General features: G+C 42.0%; 1 protein-coding gene across 1 annotated transcript; it reads right to left on the minus strand.

Moving 5' to 3' along the window:
* Positions 1-725: 725 nt before the first annotated feature.
* Positions 726-26,483, minus strand: LOC129818674 (G-protein coupled receptor-associated protein LMBRD2B-like). Its single transcript, XM_055874816.1, has 18 exons — positions 26,344-26,483; positions 11,847-12,059; positions 11,574-11,689; positions 10,807-10,905; positions 10,423-10,590; positions 10,013-10,223; positions 8,366-8,440; positions 8,068-8,181; positions 7,744-7,927; positions 5,855-6,036; positions 5,583-5,716; positions 5,180-5,285; positions 4,992-5,089; positions 4,685-4,788; positions 4,521-4,567; positions 4,308-4,422; positions 3,934-4,060; positions 726-3,758 (listed from the first exon to the last, which is right to left on the minus strand). The coding sequence occupies exons 2-18, from the start codon at positions 12,018-12,020 to the stop codon at positions 3,695-3,697; spliced, it is 2,118 nt and encodes a 705-aa protein (XP_055730791.1). The 5' UTR covers positions 12,021-12,059; positions 26,344-26,483; the 3' UTR covers positions 726-3,694.
* Positions 26,484-27,265: the final 782 nt, after the last annotated feature.

Below are 27,265 nucleotides of genomic sequence, written 5' to 3' on the forward strand. Positions count from 1 at the left end.
GCAGTCCACGAGGAGGAGATGCACTGCAGTACCTAATGCAGCTGGTGGCCACACCAGATACTGACTGTTACTTTTGATTTTAACCCTCCCTTTGTTCAGGGACACATTATTCTATTTCTGTTAGTCACATGCCTGTGGAAGTTGTTCAGTTTATGTCTCAGTTGTTGAATCTTGTTATGTTCATACAAATATTTACACAAGTTTGCTGGAAATAAACGCAGTTGACAGTGAGAGGATGTTTATTTTTTTGCTGAGTTTAGTTACATTTCAAATGCTCAGCAAGGAGAGCAATATGGTCCAATTTACACACCTATCAATATTTTACATTTACATTTGAGTCATTTAGCAGACGCTCTTATCCAGAGACTTACAGTTAGTACATTCACATTAAGATAGCTAGGTGGGACAACCACACAGTAAGTAGCCTACAATACATTAATCCTCAATATTACGCATTGTTATCCCTACTGCTTCTAATCTGGCAGACTCAAATACACTCAACTTTTACCCAAGTAGAATTTTAAATGGGTGAGTTTCACTTTTACTTGAGCAATTTTCTATTAAAGTATCTTTACTTTTACTCAAGTATGGTAATTGAGTACTTTTCCCACCACTGCTTACGAAGATCATAATAACCTTTTTATTGTTGAAAAGAAAGGTTACTCAAGTGCACCATCTGTAAATTGTCAGTCCTCTCCAAAAAAATACAATATGATAGTAATACATCATTTTAAGATGTTTTATTTAGTTCCACAACACTTTAGTCTAAATACTACATTAAAAAAAACACAGAGGACCAACACCAGAGTTTAATAAATTATAACATTCCAGCATCAGAGTACATGTGCAAAGAAAATGAAATATACCTGTACATAATATATTTCAAGATACAAAGCAAAAACGTCTTCACCAAAATCATCAGTGTGAGGTTACCCATCTCACTAACACTACAGTATACTGTATAATTCATTAGGAACTTTAATTCATTTCTTACAGAGATTTTAAGGAGATTAAGTTAAATGAGCATCTAAACAGATGTAGTTCAATTCATTTACAATAAATAGCATGTTGTACATGTGTTGACCTTTTCTGTCTGCTATATTAAAAGAACAATATAAAACAAAACAGAAAAATCTAACAACATATACAACAGTGCATCATTAACAAAGACATGGAGACTTTTCTGGTTAAATCTAAAATATTATTTACAGCAGATTACATTCAATTATAATTTAACATGATTTTAGGATAATTGTCCATCTCCTTCAAATATGAATATCATGCATTTAACTTGCATGCTATTGAGTGTGTGTGTGTGTGTGTGTGTGTGTGTGTGTTACATCTGAATTACTCAATCCAACTAAGCGCATACAGTAGTTCTTCCATGTTGACACATTGTGCAGTCCTACTTTTGGGACCCTGCCTTGAAAGATGTTTGGGAATGTACAGTATTTCAGAGATGTAAATGGCCTGTTGCTTTGCTGTACCTGCCAGCAAGACCTCTTGATCAATGTAAGAATAAATATTTAAAATGTAAGACATTTGAAGGTCACTTTTTTTGTTGTTGATTGAGCCAAGTAATTAAAACCAAAAATGGAATCATAATTGGGAAAATGTGCATTTGCCATTTTTGTAATGCAGCCGAATAAACACAAATAAAACAATAAATGGCACAATGATACCCCAAAAAGACCTCAGTAGATTCTTTAACACCTAAATTCTAAATAGTTTACTAAATGTCAAGCGGTCAAAGGTTAATGACACAATATTGCAAATCATTTTTTTTTTAAAACAGGCCTTTCAACAGAATTTAAACAAATAAATTCTCAAACACGAAAGTTTAAGGTCATTCTGACATTAGGAATAGAAAAGAGAGTATACATAACAATACATAACAGCTGTATCAGTTGACCTCCATCAATTGCAACAACATCTCTAGCGTTATGTGCTGAATTCACACTTGAGTTCCGATTTACACAAATCTGACATCAATTCCCTTGCACAAAAAATGTGAATTAAGAACACACATCTCAAGTTAGTATTCAGCTCTATGGGCAGTATAAACACCATGTGTGTTAGCTCAGTGTGGGCCTGATCACATAGATTATACAAGAAATAGAGGACTGTCTACTGTACACTTTGTTTCTATGGTAGCAGCTTCAGAAACAGTCCCAAGCAACTGTCCATCCTTCCATAAACCAGAACCATAAATCATAGAATTCTACAAGACTGACAAGTGACAACACAAGACTAATTAATTGAAACATTGATCATTTGTTCCACTATTTCTATTTTTCTGGCACAGTTAAATAAGTAGGTAGTTAGGAACTTTTCGGAGATAAATACAAACGCATAAAAAATATATATACACACACACTACCGTTCAAAAGTTTGGCATTACTTAGAAATGTGCTTTTCTTTAAAAAAACAAGGACATTTTTTGTCCATTAAAATAACATCAAATTGATCAGAAATAAAGTGTAGACATTGTTAATGTTATAAATTACTATTGTAGCTGGAAACGGGCAGATTTTTTATGGAATATCTACATAGGCGTACAGAGGCCCATTATCAGCAACCATCACTCCTGTGTTCCAATGGCACGTTGTGTTAGCTAATCCAAGTTTATAATTTTAAATGGCTAATTGAACATTAGAAAACCCTTTTGCAATTATGTTAGCACAGCTGAAAACTGTTGTCCTGATTAAAGAAGCAATAAAACTGGCCTTCTTTAGACTAGTTGAGTATCTGGAGCAGCAGCATTTGTGAGTTCAATTACAGGCTCAAAATGGCCAGAAACAAAGCTCTTTCTTCTGAAACTCGTCAGTCTATTCTTGTTCTGAGAAATGAAGGCTATTCCATGTGCTAACATAATTACAAAAGGGTTTTCTAATGTTCAATTAGCCTTTTAAAAAGATTAACTTGGATTAGCTTACACAACGTGCCATTGGAACACAGGAGTGATGGTTGCTGATAATGGGCCCCTGTACGCCTATGTAGATATTCCATAAAAAATATATATGTCGTTTCCAACTACAATAGTCATTTACAACATTAACAATGTCTACACTGTATTTCTAATCAATTTTATGTTATTTTAAAATGGACAATATTTTTTGCTTTTCTTTCAAAAAACAAGGACATTTCTAAGCGAGCCCAAACTTTTGAACGGTAGTGTATATAATGTCTCCCCCCTCCAGAATATCCTTCATTAGTGGTAATTACTTATCTTCTCAAAAAAATTAACAACTCGCTCAACCCGTCAACCAGATTTGAGGGAAGACACATTCCAGTGGGTATCAAATGAACAGATGACCTTTAATTGAAATTCATGCACATAAGTAACAAATGAAATAACAAAACGGATTAACAATGATAAGCCCAAATAGGGTACAGGTTCATGCATTCATGACATGATGCACACTGGCTGGCACTGGGGAGGACAGCTATCTGCCTAATGGGGAAGTGTATATTAACAGCCACTGGAGTGTTCTGACAGGCGACAAGCTATTGGAAACGAGGGGTAGCAGATACATCAGGCCAACAGTGTAGTGTGAGATAGAGGTCATGTGCTACATTCACAGAGGTTGAGAGAGCGTCTCTCCTTCGTATGGTCTTCCCTGAAAAGTGGAGGATGAACATTAATGTGTGTTTCTAGCTTTCCTGTTCCTTCGACTTCCCCTCTCTACTTCTCTCAAACGTCATCAAAGATTCTGCTCCGTGACGAGGACATGGACAGGTACCTGCCCGGTACATGTCTGCAACATGGAGAGGCATAGTGAGCATACTGTATATGTTTAACACACACACACACACACACACACACACACACACACGTCTGTGTTATTTGCTTACAGGTATCGACCACAGCAGAGCAGAAAATTATACTAACACACTTAATTAGATAAGAGTGGGCACTGGAGGACGTATTACCTGGTGGAGCCTGCTTCAAGAGGGTCGTCTGAAAGTGTCTCTGCATTGAAGTCCAAAGGCTCTGCGTCCTGAAGAAGTTCTATAGAGTCTCTCTCTGTTCCTCTGCCAGTCCGAGAGTACTTGGCCTCTGTTGGAGAAAAGACAACAATCAATACCATTTCACTGCCTTCCGCAGCTCAATTCCGATACATGTTAGAAGGGATTTTTAAAGAAGATGTGGTGTTGATATCCTTAGTGGCATTATGATAAGCCATGACTACAATAGGAAACGAACCAGTGATTAATTGTTTAACAAAGCAATGAGTAAAATCTAGCCAAACGGTAGAAAAACAAGTACAACGTAATGTAAGCAGGCTCTGCGACCATTCACTCACGTCTAGTGTTAGGGACAGTATCGGAGTAGTTGGTCTCTGTCATTTCTGCTGCTTCATTTCTAATCCTGTTCCTGGCGGTGTCTTCCCGCGTGTTACCGTAGCGCTCTTTCCACTCCTAGAACACAGGCCTGACGTTATCATCTGGATCTGTTTCTTTGCAATAACTACCAACGCACACAATAAAGGGGCATGGGAAATAAACTAGGCACTCACCCTTCGTCGGTTCTCTCCATCCTCAATCCTTTGGAGCTTTCTTTTCTCTGTTAGAAACAGAGAAATCACTAAGTACCGTTGTTTTAGTCGACAACCACACACACACACAGAAAACCAAAGCTTTTTTCCCCCGTCAAAAGGTTTCAATTCAAGTGGTGCCAAACCTCGCCGAATGAGCTCCTTGCCCTCATCGATCAGGTCAGAGGTCATTTCATTGTCTCCCACAAACTGCTGAAAGCCCAGGAGGTTCAGACAGCGGGTGCCCAGGCTAAAGGGTTCATACAGAAACAGTGATGGTCTATCATAAATCAATACTTGTTCTTGCACAGTATGTATGTGCACTGATAGTCCTTTTGGGTCATTGGAGGAGTACTCCTTGTAGAACAGTAAGTTGATATCATCATGTATCCTAATAGTATTGATCTACAAATGCAATTGAATTCCAAAATCTAAACAGCAGACTGGACTCACCTGAAGTAGGTAGCGATGCAGAGCAGTAATATGAGCATGGGGTAATAGATGTAGAAGCCATTAGCTATGAACGATAGAACCCTCATAGAACCCATGATCTGCAGAGGAGTGACATATCATCAACATGAGGAAAAGAACACGTCAAGGAATACGTTGGATCACTGTCAGAAGGACGTGCTGTGTCTTACAGAGGTGTAGGCCGTCTGCTCCTTCAGTTGGTGGGAGATGGCAGAGTCCATGTGGATCAGACCCAGGAAGTTCAGACACAGAGGAGGGGTCAGACGGCAGAACAGCCTAAAGAGCAACAAGACTACATTAGACATTTAACATTAAATCATGTTACATAAACATATACCAGGTGAAAAGTAAGGGATGGTATGGTCATTTTCAGTGTAGCTGTCCTCATACAGTATAGCTCTGTGCACACATGCACCAAAACCAGAAACACACACCACTTTCTGAATGTCAATTTCGTCCATTTCTATCTTATACTGTCTATGATTTCCAGAGATGTTCTCTCTCTTTGATACTTAGCTATCCAATCAGACCCAAATTCATCCTCTCACTGCTCTCTACCGTCTAGTCACTTACATGCCACTGAACTGCAGGCTGTAGGCATCAGTCTGGTGGTGTGAGGCCAGGTAGTAGTAGTTGAACACTCTGATCCGGAACACAGTGGAGTAAACACAGGTGCACAGGAAGAAGATGGTGATGAAGCACGCCATCTAGTGGACAAAACAATAACCATGTAAGAGACCGACAAGCTCCTACTGAATTATGAATACACAACAGGATGTTGATATTATCAGATACACCAATTAGTACAGTAGTACACCAGTAACTGCTTTCCGTTGGCATCTCACCTCAATGTACAAGTAGTTGTAGTCTCTCTCAGCGAGCTGGATGAAGACAGCGAAGAGTGAGAGGACGGGTCGGGTGCTGAAGAAGGTGCACTCAGACCACACCACGGCCACAGAAAACAGAGACAGCACCACAGCCAGCAGCCGGTAGAACCAATGTCTCAGCAGGCACTCCCAGTACCACTCTGGAGAAGAACAACATACAAACACACAAGGATCTTAGACGTTCAGAAACATCCCAAATGAGAAGCGGAATGGAAGACTAGACAGGGTAAGACCCATTAGGGAGCCCTGCACCCAACACTGCGAAGAGCATACTGTAGGTGAGTGAACAGTCAGTCAGTTGTAAAGTTGATCTAGGACATATTCAATCTCTCCCTATCCCAGTCTGCTGTCCCCACATGCTTCAAGATGTCCAACACTGTTCCTGTACCCAAGAAAGCAAAGGTAACTGAACTAAATGGCCCTGTAGCTCTCACTTCTGTTATCATGAAGTGCTTTGAGAAACTAATCAAGGATCATATCACCTCTACCTTACCTGCCACCCTAGACCCACTTCTATTTGCTTATCGCCCCAATAAATCCACAGACGATACAATCGCCATCACACTGCACTGCCCAATCCCATCTGGACAAGAGGAATACCTATGTAAGAATGCTGTTCATTGACTATAGCTCAGCATTCAACACCATAATACCCTCCAAGCTCATCATTAAGCTTGAGGCCCTGGGTCAGAACCCCACCTTGTGTAACTGGGTCCTGGCCTTCCTGACGGGCCACCTCCAGGTGGTGAAGGGCACCTCCACTTCTTTTGTCCTCGGCACTGGGGCCCAGCGGGGATGCGTGCTCGGCCCCCTCCTGTATCAAGTTTGCGGCCGACACGGCAGTGGTGGGCCTGATTGCCGGGCGGCCTGCAGGGGGGAAGTGGGGGCCCTGGGGGTGTGGTGCCGGCAAGATGGCCTCTCACCCAACGTCAACAAAACATAGGTGCTGATCGTGGACTTCAGGAAGCAGCGAAGGGGGTGCCCCCTGTCCGCATCGACGGGACCGCAGTGGAGAAGGTGGAGGGCTTCAAGTTCCTCGGCGTAAACATCCTTGACACTGAGGTGGTCCACCCGTGTGGACAGTGTGGTTAAGGGTACGCAGCAGCGCCTCTTCAACCTCAGGTGGCTGAGGGGATTTGGCTTGGCGCCTAAAACCCTCACAAACTTTTGCAGATGCACACCAGGCGTCCTGTCGGGCTGTGTCGGCGCCTGATATGGTGGCTGCACCGTCCGCGGGGCTCTCCAGAGGTTGGTGCTGTCTGCCCAGCGCATCACCGGGGGCGGGCTGCCTGCTCTCCAGGACACCTGCAGCGCCGATGTCACAGGAGGGCCAAGGGGATCATCGGGGACGGCAGCCACCCGGGCCACTGCCTGTTCACCCTGCTGTCGTCCGGAGGGCGGGGTCAGTAAAGGTGCATTGAAGCTAGGACTGAGAGACAGGGGCCATCGGACTGTTGAATGCCCATCGCTGGCACATTGGAGGCTGCTGCCCTATATACATAGACTTGAAAATCGCTGGCCGCCTTAATAGTGGAACACTAATCACTCTGATGATGTTTACATATTTTGCATTGCTCATCTCATATGTGTATGCTGTGTTCTTTCCTGTTCCTTTCCTGCTGTATCTTGGTCGGAGCTGCTCTGACATTGCTCGACCAAATATTTGTATATTCTTGGTTCCATTCCTTTACTTCAGATTTGAGTGTGTTGTTATGAAATTGTTGGATATTACTTGTTAGATATTACTGCACTGTTACAGCTAGAAACACAAGCATTTCGCTACATCCGCAATATCATCTGCTAAACACGTGTATGTGACAAATACAATTTGATTAGATGTGACCCACCTACGGTAGGAGTGTAAAAGTATCGGCTGAGCCAGCTAGTTGGTTCTGTGGAGGGGAAGCTGCGGACAAACTGGTGGGCTGAGCTGGTCTCATTCTTTGCCACATCCTCCAGGTGCATAGCCTGCTGCAGGAGGATCAGCCACTGGACACGGGTCCTGTTGTGCCTCTGCACTGCGTAAATTACCTGACCATTCACAAAATAACCACATTAGTCTGATTTAACCACAATTGAATCTAATATAGCTAGTGGATATATCAGTAAAATAAAGTAAACACAATGAAATACTTAAGTGAAAAGCCTTCTAATATATTTCTTCATTTTACTTGTTTGTGAAGCTTCACCAGGCTCTTCTCACTGGGATAGGTGTTCTGTTTGTCATCAAAGTCCTCATAGTCATCCATGTTTCTGCCCATCTTCTCCTGGTAGTCCACAGGGCACTAAGGGAGAAAACTCGTGTTAGGATTAACAAAAGGCGCCCGTCTCTCTCAGGCCACGTCACATTCCTCACTTGTTTAATCCTCACTTTAAGCACACGGAGCAGAGATTGTGGTGGGGCTCCATCTATTCTTCACTAAGAACGTGCAAATTGTTTCTTTCCTCGTGAAGCTCCTTTAATCTTACCTTTCTAAGAACAGTATCAATGTACTTCCTCAGTGGGTGGTTGTACTTGATGGATTCTTGGACCTTTCGCACTTCCTAAAACAGACGCACAACAAATGTGGACAAAAAAAAAGAAGGGAAAAAAAGGACATCAATTAACTCTAGGGGAGCCGAGAGCGTCATGTTGACTCAAAACAAAATGTACTTTTTTAATTACTCTGCCATTTTTTAAGTCGTGCCATGTCCCCACCTGTCCTTGACTTTCCTAAATAAGTCTATAAAATCAAACATATTGAGTTATAAGCCGTTTCAAGAGGACATGACATTTTCCCCCCTGCCCCTTATTCACCGCAAGTCATTCACTGGCAGTCAGCCTGCGTAGCTGATGGCCCATCGAAACTACACCTAACTACACCTGAAAAATACATTCACACATAGAATAAGAGAGTTAGCCTAAAGACGAGATTAAATTGACAATAGACTGATGGGTGAGAATATTATGAATTGTATATGAAGAATCTGTTGCAATATATTTCAACTGTTATGCCTGCGGCTATGAAACCCTGACCTGTTCACCGGACGTGCTACCTTGTCCAGAACCTGCTGTTTTCGACTCTCTCGCTCTCTCTACCGCACCTGCTGTCTCTAACTCTGAATGATCAGCTATGAAAAGCCAACTGACATTTACTCCTGAGGTGCTGACCTGTTGCACCCTCTACAACCACTGTGATTATTATTATTATTTGACCCTGCTGGTCATCTATGAACATTTGAACATCATGGCCATGTACTGTTATAATCTCCACCCGGCACAGCCAGAAGAGGACTGGCCACCGCTCAGAGCCTGGTTCCTCTCTAGGTTTCTTCCTAGGTTCCTGCCTTTCTAGAGAGTTTTTCCTAGCCACCGTGCTTCTACACCTGCATTGCTTGCTGTTTGGGGTTTTAGGCTGGGTTTCTATATAGCACTTTGTGACATCGGCTGATGTAAGAAGGGCTATATAAATACATTTGATTGATTGATTCACAGCGGGGCTTGGAATTGACACAGAGGCAGGTAAACAGAGTGCCAAAAAGTGACTTTTTCAAATGTCTACATAGTATCAAAAAGAGCATATTCTGCAATTCCCAAATCACCTATCATTGCCAAAACAACCCTTGAGCTCTATAAAAAAAATAACTTTGACAGAATTACCAAGATTCTATGCGCTCCCCACGTAAACTCGCAAAACTCACAGTAATATATTTAAATTCAAAATGCTATTCTGTTCTTTTTCAATGCTTTAAAAAAATGTTTTTTTCAAAATGTTCCTTAAGACCTGCCTGTAATGAATGAATGGTATTTGTGACGATGTTTATTTAAATGGTTTTTAACACAAATTGTGGCGTTTTTGTGGTTTTACCGTTGTAAGGTCTACAGTTGAAAATGCTATTGTGTTCTTTGATAATAAATGTTCTTTCGTATTATAATGTTATAAACACAACCAAATGATATTTTTTGAGATAGCATACTGTATATAAAATGTCTTTATTAGACTGTTAGAATGTGTCCCGAAGGGGGGTCTAACGAGGCCAGGCTTTTCTAGTGTTAAACACAATTTAACTCAGTTTCTAAGAAACAGAGCACACTAAAGTTTCCATTTCATAGTGAGAGCAGGAAGTTTTCCCTACCTCCATGACATCCTCTAGGTTCTCCTGTGCATCAGCCTTCTCCGTCATCAGCTTGGCTGCCTTGAAGTAGGTCTTGATGAGCAGGTGTCCCCGCCGCGAGGCGTTCCAATAGGAGCGCGGAATCTCCACCAGGCCGTAGCCCAGCAACAGCACCAGCAGGAACAGACCCCAGGTGTTGGCTGCAGTGATGCCTATTGTCTGCAGCTCATACCTGAGAGAAGCAGGGAGACATACCAAACCAGATTTACACGAGACGAAGACAAACATGGTTCCTCCTAATTACCCTTCCATGTTTGCACGGAGTTGTGTAGAATACAAATGAGGTGAAATACGGAATGTTAAACGTTGTTTTTGTAGTCAACAGCTACACTTTCCAAACCACTCATTTGTCCATGTTGCTGTCCACTCACCAGGAGAGGTGCCACTGAGGGTGAACGGCCACGTAGATAAGCAGCGAGCCGAAGATGAGCAGGTATGTTCCGTAATAAATGGCGTTCTCTATCAGTGCAGTCTTTATTTTCCCAGTGATGGAAAAGCCCCCTGAGCGTGCATAGGACTGCATGAAGGGCAGCAGCAGCCTACAAGAACATAAACATCTGGAGTAAGGCAGGTGTACTAGAATATGTGAAGTAAGAGAACATCTCTATAGGGACAGATGTGGGTGATTGGCTTAGTGAAGAAAGACTGGTCAGTCAAACTATATTAACTCGGGCAGACAATTCCTGTCCCAAGTCCTTGTCAGTCTAGTGTTTCCAGTACATACAACACCATGCAAATTCTACTCTAAACCTCACCAGGTGAGACACTGAGAGGTCCAGTAAACAACTCTCCAGAACACAGGCATGATTCCATCTGGAATGTAGCTCCATGGCTTGTAACACACCTTTAGAACACTGTCAAGGGAAACAAAGTGTTAATATGTAAGCAAACTTGGGGAAATAACGCTTACGCTATACTGATTATACACTGAGTACGCCCGGAGTTAATTATATAATGTTTTTGTACACTCAGTGTATACTGTGCTAGTGTGCTGGTGACCTATTTAAGATGAATCTAAACATTGAAACTGGAGCAAAGTACACGAACATTGATCTTCATATTTAAAACCATGGAACTCCAATGTTTGCCTTGTATAAACTATTAGGGTAACATGTCAGACTGGGAAAAAAACACTTTACATAACAATGAGCAAAACTAAAAAGGACCCGAAGTACTCAACTTTTCATGGTAGGAAGAGGCTGGACTTGTAAGTGAAATTAGATTACGTCTAGCTGTTGCAAATAAGTGTGTGTGACAACAGATATACAAAACCTGCCTTGTAATCTGCAGAGGCTTGTCTAAATCAAAACCTCTCTCTGGTTTGAGAAGACAGCTGAAACACAGTGTCATGTTTGAAATTACAGCAGTAGGTACTGCTTTTTGGCTGGGCCCTTTGTTCCTGGTCTTAAGTAACCAGGGTATGCTGGCGTTTTGTTCAACCAAATCCTGACCTATCATGCCCTGAATACTGAACCAAATCCTATTACACATGAACATTTGATGACACCCTAGGCACTCTAACCTTTTAGTGGCAGTGGCCATAGTTGAGTTTCCTGCTGTTTGATTGGATAGCAGTGGGGTCACAGGGAGTACGGCAGGATGTTCTTCATGATCAATCTTACACTGCTTGTAGATTGTCTGAAAGGTCAAACACACAGGAAGACATCAGAGAGGTATGCAAACACACAGACACCACAAAGTTAATGGTCACCATTTTGATCCATTTTTTTTGTCAAAGGGAATGGATAAGATGGGGCTTCAGTGTGTGGTGAATGTGTTCAGTAATAGTACTAACTGTGCTGATGTCCAGAGGAAGAATGAAGACGATGAGGAAACACAGGTACCAGGCCAGCAAGGTGCCAAACAGCACCATCCTCTGCTGCTTACGGAAGTCTGCATAGCGATGCAGCAGGAACAGAGCCAGGAAGAACACCACCACTATCTCAATGCCCAGAGCAGCCCCACTCATCCTGCCTCTCTTACCGCTCTCTCAACGGCAAGACAGTCACTGAAAAGAGACAACGTTTTAGAATCAATCCCTAGAAGTTATATAGACTAGAGGCTGTGAAAGAGAAATGCCATATTCACTACCTAATATAATAATAATTAATTTAAATTCCGCGGATTCTTTTAATGAGATGGTGCTGCGTACAGCCGGGGGGGGGGACGGGGGGGGGGGGACGGGGGGACGGGGGGACTGTAACCACCATTTCCTGCAATCTAGAGCAAACAATTGCCTTATATGATAACATATGTTACCAGTCCACAAGGTGGCGCAGCGCCTCTCTAACATGCCTTTGGAGAGAACGCTGGCTTTTCTTACACACAAGGCACTGAAGAAATGAATCAAAAATAAAATTCTAATAATAAAAACAATCCAAAACACAGTACATAGTAAGCAGACGTCAATAAAAGCTATATACAGGTGTTGTCAGGTCCAGTGGACAGTAGAACAGAATTAACGGAGGTCCTTGAAAGCTTTTCTGAACAGCTCAGTCTTGAGCTGAGTCTTAAATGAGTCCAGAGACTCTGCAGCCCTGACAGTGACTACAAGTCTGTTTCACAGCCCTGTCACCCATAGTTTTTAGTCTGCTGTGGGGCTGCTGAAGGAAGATAGACCTGGAGGAGTGAAGGTGTGTGTGGGGCAGGAGGGTAGAATGAGGACAGACAGATTCTTGGGTACAGATTTTCTCTCGTCAGTCACTGACAGTAACTCAACTAGCCCATGTGGGCTAACATGTTTTAGATTGGTAAGTTAGGCTAGCGGCCAGATAATTAAACTTGTAGTAATTATGGTGGAATTACCGACCGGGGGGCCCCCATTGATTTTCTTAGCAAACATTTCTATGGCAAAATGAGTAGAATTGCATGAACGGAGTTATAAAATTGCAAAATCTTCTCTCCGCCCCAAGGCAAAATGTGTAGAATTGCAGGAAATGAAATTCTAAAACTTCTCTGTTGTCAAGAGGGGGGCCACTAAATTGTTTTGCTTGGAAGATGGGGGAGGTGAAGCCGACTGGAAGATGGGGGAGGTGAAGCCGACTGGAAGATGGGGGAGGTGAAGCCGACTGGAAGATGGGGGAGGTGAGCTCTTAAAGCCGACTGGAAGATGGGGGAGGTGAAGCCGACTGGAAGATGGGGGAGGTGAGCTCTTAAAGCCGACTGGAAGATGGGGGAGGTGAAGCCGACTGGAAGATGGTGGAGGTGAAGCCGACTGGAAGATGGGGGAGGTGAGCTCTTAAAGCCGACTGGAAGATGGGGGAGGTGAAGCCGACTGGAAGATGGGGGAGGTGAGCTCTTAAAGCCGACTGGAAGATGGGCGAGGTGAGCTCTTAAAGCCGACTGGAAGATGGGCGAGGTGAGCTCTTAAAGCCGACTGGAAGATGGGGGAGGTGAAGCCGACTGGAAGATGGGGGAGGTGAGCTCTTAAAGCCGACTGGAAGATGGGGGAGGTGAAGCCGACTGGAAGATGGGGGAGGTGAAGCCGACTGGAAGATGGGGGAGGTGAGCTCTTAAAGCCGACTGGAAGATGGGGGAGGTGAGCTCTTAAAGCCGACTGGAAGATGAGGGAGGTGAGCTCTTAAAGCCGACTGGAAGATGTGGGAGGTGAGCTCTTAAAGCCGACTGGAAGATGGGGGAGGAGAAGCAGATTGGAAAATGGGGAAGGTGAGCTCTTAAAGCCGACTGGAAGATGGGGGAGGTGAGCTCTTAAAGCCGACTGGAAGATGGGGGAGGTGAAGCCGACTGGAAGATGGGGGAGGTGAAGCCGACTGGAAGATGGGGGAGGTGAGCTCTTAAAGCCGACTGGAAGATGGGGGAGGTGAAGCCGACTGGAAGATGGGGGAGGTGAAGCCGACTGGAAGATGGGGGAGGTGAGCTCTTAAAGCCGACTGGAAGATGGGGGAGGTGAAGCCGACTGGAAGATGGGGGAGGTGAAGCCGACTGGAAGATGGGGGAGGTGAAGCCGACTGGAAGATGGGGGAGGTGAAGCCGACTGGAAGATGGGGGAGGTGAGCTCTTAAAGCCGACTGGAAGATGGGGGAGGTGAGCTCTTAAAGCCGACTGGAAGATGGGGGAGGTGAGCTCTTAAAGCCGACTGGAAGATGGGGGAGGTGAGCTCTTAAAGCCGACTGGAAGGGCTCAAGTAGGTTGTGAGTGGACAGATGGTGTCGAGGAGCGTCATCAGGAAGGGCTGGTTGGAGATAGGCCTGTAGTTCTGGATGTTGTCAGGGTCAGATCCTAATCAAATGGGGAGCTTAAGAAAACAATTAAGCTCCAGACTTTTTAAGTACTGGTTTGACTGAGGCGAGTTTGAGCTGAGGAGGGACACATCCAGTGATGAGGGACTTGATGATTTCTGTGAGGGAAGGCTCCAGAGCAGGTAAGCAGGTCTTGACCAGGGAGGTGGGGAATAGTGTCAAGTGAATAAGTGGTGGGCCTCCTGGCCTCATTGTCCTAACCAGCTTGGTCACATCAGCAGTAGTGACTGTGGTGGAGGTGGAGAACTTTGACTCAGGAAGCGTAGATCAACTAAGGGGCTGGAGAGGACAGGATGGTGTTGAGGTTTTCAAATTTTGCTTTGGAAGAAGCACAGGTATTGATTGCAGCGTTCTGAGGAGAGCAGGGTTTGGGGTTTTGAGACTCCTAAACTGAATGGAGCATAGGCCTCTAAAGTGCGACCAATGTGGTTGCATATGCGACCAAATATTTTGCTGTGCGAGCAGGAGTATTATTTTGGGAGCACTGTGCCACAGTGGCGGCTCCTCAGAGGAGGAGATTGTAAAGATGGTAAAACGTTTAAAAAGTAATTATTTCAGATAAAACTATACTGAATATAATCGCATCACCAAACAATTGGTTGAAACACACTATTTTGCAAAGAAGGTCTACAGTAAACTCAACAGCACTCTGTAGGGTAGCACCACGGTGTAGGAGGACAGCTAGCTTCCGTCCTACTCTGGGTACATTGACCTCAATACAAAACATAGGAGGCTCATGGTTCTCACCCATCCCATAGACATACACAGTAATTATGACAACTTCCGGAGGACCTCCTCCAACCTATCAGAGCTCTTGCAGCATGAACTGACATGTTGTCCACCCAATCAAAGTTTTAGAGAAATAATCTAGTACTGAAAGCATATGCTACAGCTAGCACTGCAGTGTATAAATTGTGGTGAGTAGTTGACTCAGAGTGAGAAAGACAATAGTTTTCTTAGTAATAGTATTTATTCCTCAATGAAGGAGAAGCAAGAGAGAAATATAGAGAGATTGAAAAAAATGACACTTTCAGTTTCACTTAGCTAGCAAATACAGCTAGCTAGTTTAGCCTACTGCAACACCCTGCTCAAACAGAGCAATGCTATATTAGCTAGTTGGCTTTGACTATCCAACACAACACTGGAACTCTTCCAAGTCAAGGTAAGCTTTTGGTATGACTAATTTATTGCCACCGGGGCCCGCCGGTATAACTGCTTACTGATTGTACACTAATGTTACTGCATGATTGCAGCAGGTTTACTAACACGTTAGTTTCATTAGCTATGCTGTCTATGACGTTACATTAGCTAATATCGTGACAACGATGTAGGCTGTGTGTAGAGGTTTGGCTTGGAAAGCTTTTTTCGCCTGGTCACATACAGCCGATGTGTTGTGCATTGAAGTCCACAAGCGAAGCGACAAGGTGAGAGGAGGAGAGCGCATAAAAGGAATACTACGTGGTTGCTATGAAAGTGAACTTAGTTCACTTTCAAAAAAATATTAAACTGAAGCAAACGGGGATACCTGAATGTGTCCAATAGAAACTCTCGTTTGCAACGGTTGGACTAATGATTACACCCTATATCAGCTAGATGCAGGCAAGTGTGCAAGGCAGTATTTAATGTCACTGTCTGTCGCCTCAAATTTGTCTCTCGACCTGTGTGCACCTACGTTGTAAACTTTCATTCATAGGCTGGGTTTTAGCAACCTTATTATGGCTGTATATAGTCACAGCTGTGTACATTCCCCCTCAAGCAAACACCAAGACACCCCTCACGGAACTTCACTGGACTCTAATTACTCCAGTGCTAGCATCTCTACACTGGCTTCCTGTTAAGGCAAGGGCTGAATTCAAGGTTTTACTGCTAACCTACAAAGCATTACATGGGCTTGCTCCTACCAATCTTTCCGATTTAGTCCAGTTTCAGCTGTTCTGCCTGCAGCTATGGAACCCTGACCTGTTCACCGGACGTGCTACCTGTCCCAGACCTGCTGTTTTCAACTCTCTAGAGACAGCAGGAGCGGTAGAGATACTCTTAATGATCGGCTATGAAAAGCCAACTGACATTTACTCCTGAGGTGCTGACCTGTAGCACCCTCTACAACCACTGTGATGATTATTATTTGACCCTGCTGGTCATCTATGAACATTTGAACATCTTGGCCATCTGTTATACTCTCCACCCGGCACAGCCAGAAGAGGACTGGCCCCCCCTCATAGCCTGGTTCCTCTCTAGGTTTCTTCCTAGGTTCTGGCCTTTCTAGGGAGATTTTCCTAGCCACCGTGCTTCTACACCTGCATTGCTTGCTGTTTGGGGTTTTAGGCTGGGCTTCTGTACAGCACTTTGTGACATCAGCTGATGTAAAACAGGCTTTATACATACATTTTATTGATTGATTGACTCTATGTAAACTGGAAACTATATATCCGGAGGCTGCATTTATCGTAGCTGGGGATTTTAACAAAGCAAATTTGAGAACAAGGCTACCTAAATTCTATCAGCATATGAATTGCACGACGCGCAGGGGTAATACTCGACCACTGCTACTCTAACTTCTGCAATGCATACAAAGCCCTCCCCCACCCTTCCTTCGACAAATCCGACCACGACGTCATCTTGCTCGTACCGTCTTATAGGCAGAAACTCAAACAGAATGTACCAGTGACGAGAACCATTCAATGCTGGTCTGAACAATCGGAAGCCACGCTTCAAGATTGTTTTGATCACGCGGACTGGAATATGTTTCGGTCAGCCTCAAAGAGCAACATAGACATATACGCTGACTCTGAGTGAGTTTATAAAGAAGTGCATTGGATATGTTGTACCCATTGTGACTATTTAAACCTACCGTAACCAGAAACCGTGGATGGATGGCGGCATTCGTGCAAAACTGAAAGCGCGATCCACCGCATTTAACCATGGAAAGAGGACTGGAAATACGGCTGCATATAAACAGTGTAGTTATTCCCTCCGCAAGGCAATCAAACAAGAGAAATGCCGGTACAGGGACAAGGTGGAGTCGCAATTCAACGACTCAGACACGAGACGTATGTGGCAAGGGCTACAGGAAATCACGGACTACAAAAACAGCCACGTCATGGACACCGACGTCACAATTCCAGACAAACTAAACACCTTCATTGCCCGCTTTGAGGATAATAGTGCCACCGTCGCGGCTCGCTAACATTGACAAGCTCATCATCAAGGTGGAGGCCCTGGGTCTCAACCCTACCCTGTGCAATTGGGTCCTGGACTTTGAGGGGCCGGCCCCAGGTGGTGAAGGTAGGAAACAACATCTCCAGTTCGCTGACCCTCAACACTGGGGCCCCACATGGGTGAGTGCTCAGCCCTCTCCTGTAGTCCCTGTTCACCCACGACTGCGTGGCCATGCATGCCTCCAACTCAATCATCAAGTTTGCAGACAACACAACAGTAGTTGGCTTGATTACCAACAATAACACAGCCTACAGGGACGAGGTGAGGGCACTCAGAGTGTGGTGTCAGGAAAACAAACTCTCACTCAACGTCAACAAAACAAAGGAGATGATCGTGGACTTCAGGAAACAGCAGGAGAAGGAGACGTGTTCTGTCTCCTAGAGATTAACGTACTTTGGTGCGAAAAGTGCAAATTAGGACCTTGTGAAGATGCTGGAGGAAACAGGTACAAAAGTATCTATATCTACAGTAAAAACGAATCCTGTATCGACATAACATTAAAGGCCGCTCAGCAAGGAAGAAGCCACTTCTCCAAAACCACCATTAAAAAGACAGACTACGGTTTGCAACTGCACATGGGGACAAAGATCGTACTTTTTTGAGAAATGTCCTCTGGTCTGATGAAACAAAAACAGAACTGTTTGGCCATAATGACCATTGTTATTTTTGGAGGAAAAAGTGGGAGGCTTGTAAGCCGAACACCATCCCAACTGTGAAGCACAGGGGTGGCAGCATCATGTTGTGGGGGTTCTTTGCTGCAGGAGGGACTGGTGCACTTCACAAAATAGATGGCATCATGAGGGAGGAAGATATTGTGGATATATTGAAGCAACATCTCAAGACATCAGTCAGGAAGTTAAAGCTTGGTCGCAAATGGGTCTTCCAAATGGACAATGACCCCAAGCATACTTCCAAAGTTGTGGCAAAATGGCTTAAGGACAACAAAATCAAGGTATCGGAGTGGCCATCACAAAGCCCTGACCTCAATCCCATAGAAAATATGTGGGCAGAACTGAAAAAGCATGTGCGAGCAAGGAGGCCTACAAACCTGACTCAGTTACACCAGCTCTGTCAGGAGGAATGGGACAAAATTCACCCAACTTATTGTGGGAAGCTACCTTTAAAGTTTGACCCAAGTTAAACAATTTAAAGGCAATGCTACCAAATACTAATTGAGTGTATGTAAACTTCTGACCCACTGGGAATGTGATGAAAGAAATAAAAGCTGAAATAAATCATTCTCTCTACTATTATTTCTGACATTTCACATTCTTAAAATAAAGTGGTGATCCTAACTGACCTACGACAGGGAATTTTTACTAGGATTAAAAGTCAGGAATTGTGAAAACATTAGTTTTAATGTATTTAGCTAAGGTGTATGTAAACTTCCGACGTCAACTGTATTTAATACCATCTATTGCACCTTGCCTATGCCGCTCGGCCATCGCTCATCCATATAATTATAATGTACATATTCTCATTCACCCCTTTAGATGTGTGTATTAGGTAGTTATTGGGGAATTGTTAGATTACTTTTTAGATATTACTGCAATGTCGGAACTAGAAGCACAAGCATTTCGCTACACTCACATTAACATCTGCTAACCATGTATGTGACCAATACATTTTGATTTGATATAGGGAAAATGTGATAATTAGTAGCCTAAACCCATCGCTGTAATATCGAACTGGGTGATTGGAAAATTAATGAGAGTCATCTAATATGCTGTAATAGAAATAAGGCCATTCTCATCTTTCCCTCGGTCCTGACTAGTCTCCCAGTCCCTATCGCTGAAAAACATCCCCACATGTTTCCATGTTTCCTCCAGACGTGATGCTTTGCATTCAGGCCAAAGAGTTCAATCTTGGTTTCATCAGACCAGAAAATATTGTTTCTCATGGTCTGAGAGTAGAGGTCGACCGATTATGATTTTTCAACGACCCCAAAAAAAAGCAGATACCGATTAATCTGCTAAATTTTATATATATATATACACTTAATTTAACTTAATATAATACATCAATGAAATCAATTTAGCCTCAAATAAATAATGAAACATGTTCAATTTGGTTTAAATAATGCAAAAACAAAGTGTTGGAGAAGAAAGTAAAAGTGCAATATGTGTCATGTAAAAAAGCTAACGTTTAAGATCCTTGCTCAGAACATGAGAACATATGAAAGCTGGTAGTTCCTTTTAACACGAGTCTTCAATATTCCCAGGTAATAAGTTTTAGGTTGTAGTTATTATAGGAATTATAGGACTAGTTCTCTCTATACCATTTGTATTTCATATATCTTTGACTATTGGATGTTCTTATAGGCACTTTAGTATTGCCAGCCTAATCTCGGAAGTTGATAGGCTTGAAGTCATAAACAGTGCTATACTTCAAGCATTGCTAAGAGCTGCTGGCAAACGCAGTAAAGTGCTGTTTGAATGAATTCTTACGAGCCTGCTGCTACCTACCACCGCTCAGTCAGACTGGCTCTATCAAATAATATACTTAATTATAATAAACACACAGAAATACGAGCTTTAGGTCATTAATATGGTCAAATCCGGAAACAATCATCTCGAAAACAAAAAGTTTATTCTTTCAGTGAAATACGGAACCGTTCCATATTTTATCGAACGGGTGGAAACCCTAAGTCTAAATATTGCTGTTACATTGCACAACCTTCAATGTTATGTCATAATTATGTAAAATTCTGGCAAATTAATTACGGTCTTTGTTTGGAAGAAATTATCTTCACAGTTGGCAATGAGCCAGGCAGCCCAAACTGTTGCATATACCCTGACTCTGCTTCCTCTGAACGCATGAGAAGTGACACAATTTTCCTTGTTAATATTGACTGCTAACATGAATTTCTTTTAACTACATATGCAGGTTTAAAAAATATATACTTGTGTATTGATTTTAAGAAAGGCATTGATGTTTATGGTTAGGTACATTTGTGCAACGATTGTGCTTTTTTTCGCGAATGCTCTTTTGTTAAATCATCACCCGTTTGGCGAAGTTGAAGAAGGCTGCGATTCGATGATAAACAGGCACCGCATTGATTATATGCAACGCAGAACAAGATAGTTAATCTAGTAATATCATCAACCATGTGTAATTAACTAGTGATTGTGAAGATTAATTGTTTTTTATAAGATAAGTTTAATGCTAGCTAGCAACTTAACTTGGCTCCTTGCAGCCACAAGGTCCTTTTGATTCTGCTCTCGCATAACAGGTGGTCAGCTTGCCACGCAGTCTTCTCGTGGATTGCAATGTAATCGGCCATAATTGGCATCCAAAAAGGCAGATTACCGATTGTTATGAAAACATGAAATCGGCCCCAATTAATCAGCCGTGCCGATTAATCGGTCAACCTCTATCTGTGAGTCTTTAGGTGCCTTTTGGCAAACTCCAAGTGGGCTGTCATGTGCCTTTTACTGAGGAGTGGCTTCCGTCTGGCCACTCTACCATAAAGGCAGGATTGGTGGAGTGCTGCAGAGATGGTTGTCCTTCTAGAAGGTTCTCCCATCTCCACAGAGGAACTCTAGAGCTCTGTCAGAGTGACCATCGGGTTCTTCGGGTCAACTCCCTGAACAAGGCCCTTCTCCCCCGATTGATCAGTTTGGCCGGGCGGACACTTCTAGGAAGAGTCTTGGTGGTTCCAAACTTCTTCCATTTAAGAATGATGGAGGCCAATGTGTTCTTGGAGACCTTCAATGCTGCAGACATTTTTTGGTACCCTTCTATGGACAATTTCTTCAACCTCGTGGCTTGGTTTTTGCTCTGACATGCACTGTCAACTGTTGGACCTTGTATAGACAGGTGTGTGCCTTTCCAAATCTTGTCCAATCAATTGAATTTACCACAGGTGGACTCCAATCAAGTTGCAGAAACATCTCAAGGATGCTCAATGGGAACAGGATGCACCTGAGCTCAATTTCGAGTATCGAGTCTCATACTTACATAAATACGGTATTTTTGTTTTTTATTTGTAATTAATTTGCAAACATTTCTAAAAACCTGTTTTCGCTTTGTCTTTATGGGATAGTGTGTAGATTGCTGAGGACATTTTGTTATTTAATCCATTTTAAAATAAGGCTGTAATGTAACAAAATGTGGAAAAAGTCAAGGGGTCTGAATACTTTCCGAATGCACTGTATATCGATGTGTGCCTGATGCCGCCCCTCATCTCTGATTCTCGGCTCAGCCCTCCATATCAAGTGCGCATATAGGCTATTTAGTGTGTTCTCAATCAAATGATCCATAGAAAGAATCCCTACGGAATGCTTTCTACACCTTGTAGACTGTATGCCCCGAGGAATTGAGGATGTTCTGAGGGTGGGCGGGGCAACTAAATATTAGGAAGTTGTTCCTCATGTTTAGTATACCCGGTGTATAGCATATGTTCAGTTTGAAAAAGAGAGCACTAACATGAAGTGGAGGATCAGAGCTAAACTTATATTGCTTGCTACTACTATAATTAATTTTATTAAAAACAATGTTTCTTGCACATGATGTATTTATCAGAGTTATTGACCTCACAATAAGACAGATTTGAGTAACTTACATTGTGGTGCTGAAACTTGAAGCAGAAGCCGCGCGTCACAATCAATCGCTAACGGACAGCAGACTAATTCGAGTAAGCATAATTCATTTAAACTAGAAGTCGACCGATTAATCGCAATGGCCGATTAATTAGGGCCGATTTCAAGTTTTCATAACAATCGGAAATCGGTATTTTTTACACCTTTATTTAACTAGGCAAGTCAGTTAAGAACACATTCTTATTTACAATGACGGCCTAGGAACGGTGGGTTAACTGCCTTGTTCAGGGGCAGAACGACAGATGTTTACCTTGTCAGCTCGGGGATTCAATCTTGCAACCTTACAGTTAACTAGTCCAACGCTCTAACCACCTGCCTTACTTTGCACTCCACGAGGAGCGTGCCTGTTACGCGAATGCAGTAAGAAGCAAAGGTAAGTTGCTAGCTAGCATTAAACTTATCTTATAAAAAACAATCAAATCAATCACTAGTTATAACTACACATGGTTGATATTACTAGTTTATCTAGCGTGTCCTGTGTTGTTTATAATCGATACGGTGCGCATTCGCGAAAAAGGACTGTCGTTGCTCCAACGTGTACCTAACCATAAACATCAATGCCTTTCTTAAAATCAATACACAGAAGTATATATTTTTAAACCTGCATATTTAGCTAAAAGAAATCCAGTTTAGCAGGCAATATTAACCAGGTGAAATTGTGTCACTTCTCTTGCGTTCATTGCACGCAGAGTCAGGGTATATGCAACAGTTTGGGCCGCCTGGCTCGTTGCAAACTAATTTGCCAGAATTTTACGTAATTATGACATAACATTGAAGGTTGTGTAATGTAACAGGAATATTTAGACTGATGGATGCCACCTGTTAGATAAAATACAGGAATACAGGAATATGGTTCCGTATTTCACTGAAAGAATACATATTTTGTTTTCGAGATGATAGTTTCCGGATTCGACCATATTAATGACCTAAGGCTCGTATTTCTGTGTGTTATTATGTTATAATTAAGTCTATGATTTGATAGAGCAGTCTGACTGAGCGCTGGTAGGCAGCAGCAGGCTCGTAAGCATTCATTCAAACAGCAATTACCAGCGTTTTGCCATAAGCTCTTCGCTGTGATTCAAGCCTATCAACTCCCGAGATTAGGCTGGTGTAACCGATGTGAAATGGCTAGCTAGTTAGCGGGGTGTGCGCTAATAGCGTTTCAAACATCACTCGCTCTGAGACTTGGAGTAGTTATTCCCCTTGCTCTGCAAGGGTAACGCTGCTTCGAGGGTGGCTGTTGTCGATGTGTTCCTGGTTTGAGCCCAGGTAGGAGCGAGGAGAAGTATGGAAGCTATACTGTTACACTGGCAATACTAAAGTGCCTATAAGAACATCCAATAGTCAAAGGTTAATGAAATACAAATGGTATAGGGAGAAATAGTCCTATAATAACTACAACCAAAAACGTCTTACCTGGGAATATTGAAGACTCCTGTTAAAAGGAACCACCAGAATTCATATGTTCTCATGTTCTGAGCAAGGAACTTAAACGTTAGCTTTTTTACATGGCACATATTGCACTTTTACTTTCTTCTCCAACACTTTGTTTTTGCATTATTTAAACCAAATTGAACACGTTTCATTATTTATTTGAGGCTAAATTGATTTTATTGATGTATTATATTAAGTTAAAATAAGTGTTCATTCAGCATTGTTGTAATTGTCATTATTACAAATACATTTTGTATATGTATATATATATAAATATATAAATATATATAAATATATATATAAATATGTATATATATAAATATATATGTATATATATAAATATATATGTATATATAAATATGTATATATATAAATATATATATATAAATATAAATATATATATGTATATATAAATATATATATATAAATATATATATATATATATATGTATATATAAATATATATATATATATATATGTATATATAAATATATATATATATGTATATATAAATATATATATATATATGTATATATAAATATATATATATATATATGTATATATAAATATATATATATATATGTATATATAAATATATATATATATATATATGTATATATAAATATATATATATGTATATATAATATATATAAATAATTATTTTTTTATTTTATTTTTTTTCGGTATCGGCTTTTTTTGGGTCCTCCAATAATCGGTATCGGCGTTGAAAAATCATAATCGGTCGACCTCTAATTTAAACTGTCTTCATTTTAATTAGACTTTGATAACAACAAGAGAGCTTTGTGTTGGAGCCTATATCTTTCTATTATGAGGTAGGCCTACCTGTTTGACAGACTATATTAGGCTATAGGCTGCTATATCCATAGATTTGTCGCTCAGTTCCTCCAATACCATGCACTCTTTAAATGCTCTACCTCCATATCAGGGCTGTTAAGTTAAAACCAAGACTCGACTTGAGAAAGTATGCAAAATGGCAAAAGGCATAGGCCTACCCCTTGTTAGCTTAAGATTTAGAAGAAAATAAAACGGATCCGTTTTAATAAAGTAATCCATAACAGCGCTTTGGTCCGCGATGCTTTATGCTAGAAACAAGCTGTAAATTACCCGGGAAAGAAGTGACTCCGATGCATATGGTGATGTCATTTTTTTCATTTCTTTAACATAGAGAGGCTGAACTACAACCTTATTTAACAGAAAAGTCGATTTTTAATTTGCTTGGGGAGTAATCTAATTCAGTCACTTTCAATTGATTAAGCTATTCAATTTCTGTACATTAGAAGATGTTTAAACCCAGCCAGCTTTTAGCGAAACACTTGTGACCTCGTTAAGCAACAGAAGAAGAGTAGCCTGCAGTTAAAGCTTACATTTTTCTGCGTTGGTAGACCTAACTTTTGAAAGTACCAGGCTCAGATCCTAATGATGTCTCAGATTTTTTGTTGTTGTAATTTTTACCCCCTTTTTGTGATTACGATCTTATCTCCTCGCTGCAACCCCAATAGGCTCGGGAGAGGCGAAGGTCGAGTCATGGGTCCTCTGAAACGTGACCCGCCAAACCGCCCTTCTTAATAACTGTTCTCTTAACCCGGAAGCCAGCTCCACCAATGTGTCGGAGGAAACATTGTTCAACTGACGACCGAAGTCAGCCTGCAGGCGCCAGGCCCGCCACAAGAAGTCCCTAGAGCTCAGTGAACCAAGTAAAGTCCCCCCCCGGCCAAACCCTCCCCTAACCTGGACGAGGCTGGGCCAATTGTGTGCCGCCCTATGGGACTCCCAGTCACGACACAGTCTGGGATCGAACCCCAGGCTGTAGTGACGCCGCAACACTGTTCTAATCTACAATAGGACATTTTTTCTCGACCTGCAAATACGATGATAGACTCATGCAATGCTTTTACTATGAAGGATATGTTTCCACCCATACTGTGGTCTGCGAACCCACAACCTGCTGGCCCGCAGCCCTGTGTACCATCAAAACCCATGTAATGCTTACAGCAACAGTTTCTAAAGATGCATATCTATGGATCTGGTCTGTCCAAGACCTGACGGTAAACATGTTTTCTGCTATTCCATTTGTTTTTATTATTATTTTGGGTATATAGGGGAAGGTCACTTTCAAGCATCCAGGGAGGGTTTAGGTAAAATATAGGGAGGGCCATCCATTTTAATTTCTGAGAGGTCCGATTTTCTCCATGCAACCCTTATTATAAATAACGGTCACTCCCTAATCGCTAGAAAAATGTTAACCCGTGTATGGAAACATAAAATCCCTCAAATGAGCAGAGAGCGCCGCCTTGCTTGCTAACTAGCTAATTCTACATATTGGCCGTGTTCGAGAGCATCAAAATCGTGATGTATGATGGGTAAATTGTGACTGAATGACTGATCTACATATAATATTGAGTAGTTTTTTAGGATGCAAGGTGATGTGTAGATCAGAGTCAGTCTCGACCTGACTTAAAGTCGGCTGCAATGTCGAACGCGCCCAACGCATTAGCTAGTATGTCAGCTCACATTAAAATTCAATAACAAAACAAAGATGCTTTCACACTTGTTAAACAACATAAAATCTAACTTGTCAAACCAAATTAAGATCAACGCTTCAATTGCCTTATAGATGTATTTATCGCATTTTGGGCCGCAATGAAATATTAATAGCAAACGACCTGTCAACATTTTCAATTATAGCTAGCATTAGCTAACCTCGACTCGCGAACAAGCGGTCTTTGTAGCTAACTACACACGCTAAAATAGTATCTTACCTTCGTTTTTGTTTCGAATATACGGTTAGAATTATAGCCAAAATCCCAGCTATGATATTGTAAAATACAACCACTGTGTACTATGTAAGAAATAACGTCACATCCTTGGTTCTTCCTGGTCTGCGTTATGGCCGCTGAGGATGATGGGAAGTGTTTGCGTTTCTAACATGTTTTGTCTCAAAGTACCTTTGAGCTAAAATACTATGGACTACATATACAGGAACCAATAATAAAGTCAGAGAGAGCCACGTCTTTCAAAATGACAACGCAGACAAAAATAAAGAAAAGTTGGAAAGAAGGAAACATTAAAATCACTCAAAATATGTTCTTATTCCAGATCAGAATCACCTTTATTCGGTTAATACATTTACACATACCCAGAATTTTTATTGGTGATATGGTGCTGCTAGCAGTATACAGCATATAGAGACAGAAACAGAGAGGAATTTACACAGCTCTCTATGTTCACTTAAAATTTTTGGTTATAATGTATATAAACTTTGTGTAAATTCCTCTGCCTGTTTCTGTCTCTATACGTTGTCTGGGATGGCACAGTAGAGGAGCCTGGAGAGAAATGGGGGAAGGAGAGGTGTACATGGTTGTTAGCAGATTGGAGGGGGGGGGGGGGGGGGGGGGGTAGTGACCTGAATGTTGAGGGTCTTTTGTGATTCGAAACTGCAATAGAACTGGTTCAGTTTTTTCGGCAGTAGGGAGTCGCCTGCTATATGGGGGCTTTGTGTTTGTAATTGGTGAACTTTTGAAGCCCTCTCCAGACAGATGAGCAATCGCTAGCGGAGAATTGTTGCTCCAGTCTGTCCTTGTACTGTCATTTGGCCTCCTTAAAGCAGCAATCGGGTGGTTAGATTAGAGCGTTGGACTAGTAACTGAAAGGTTCCTAGATTGAATCCTCGAGCTGACAAGG

Source organism: Salvelinus fontinalis, chromosome 21 (genome assembly GCF_029448725.1).
Source record: "Salvelinus fontinalis isolate EN_2023a chromosome 21, ASM2944872v1, whole genome shotgun sequence".
NCBI lineage: Eukaryota > Metazoa > Chordata > Actinopteri > Salmoniformes > Salmonidae > Salvelinus > Salvelinus fontinalis.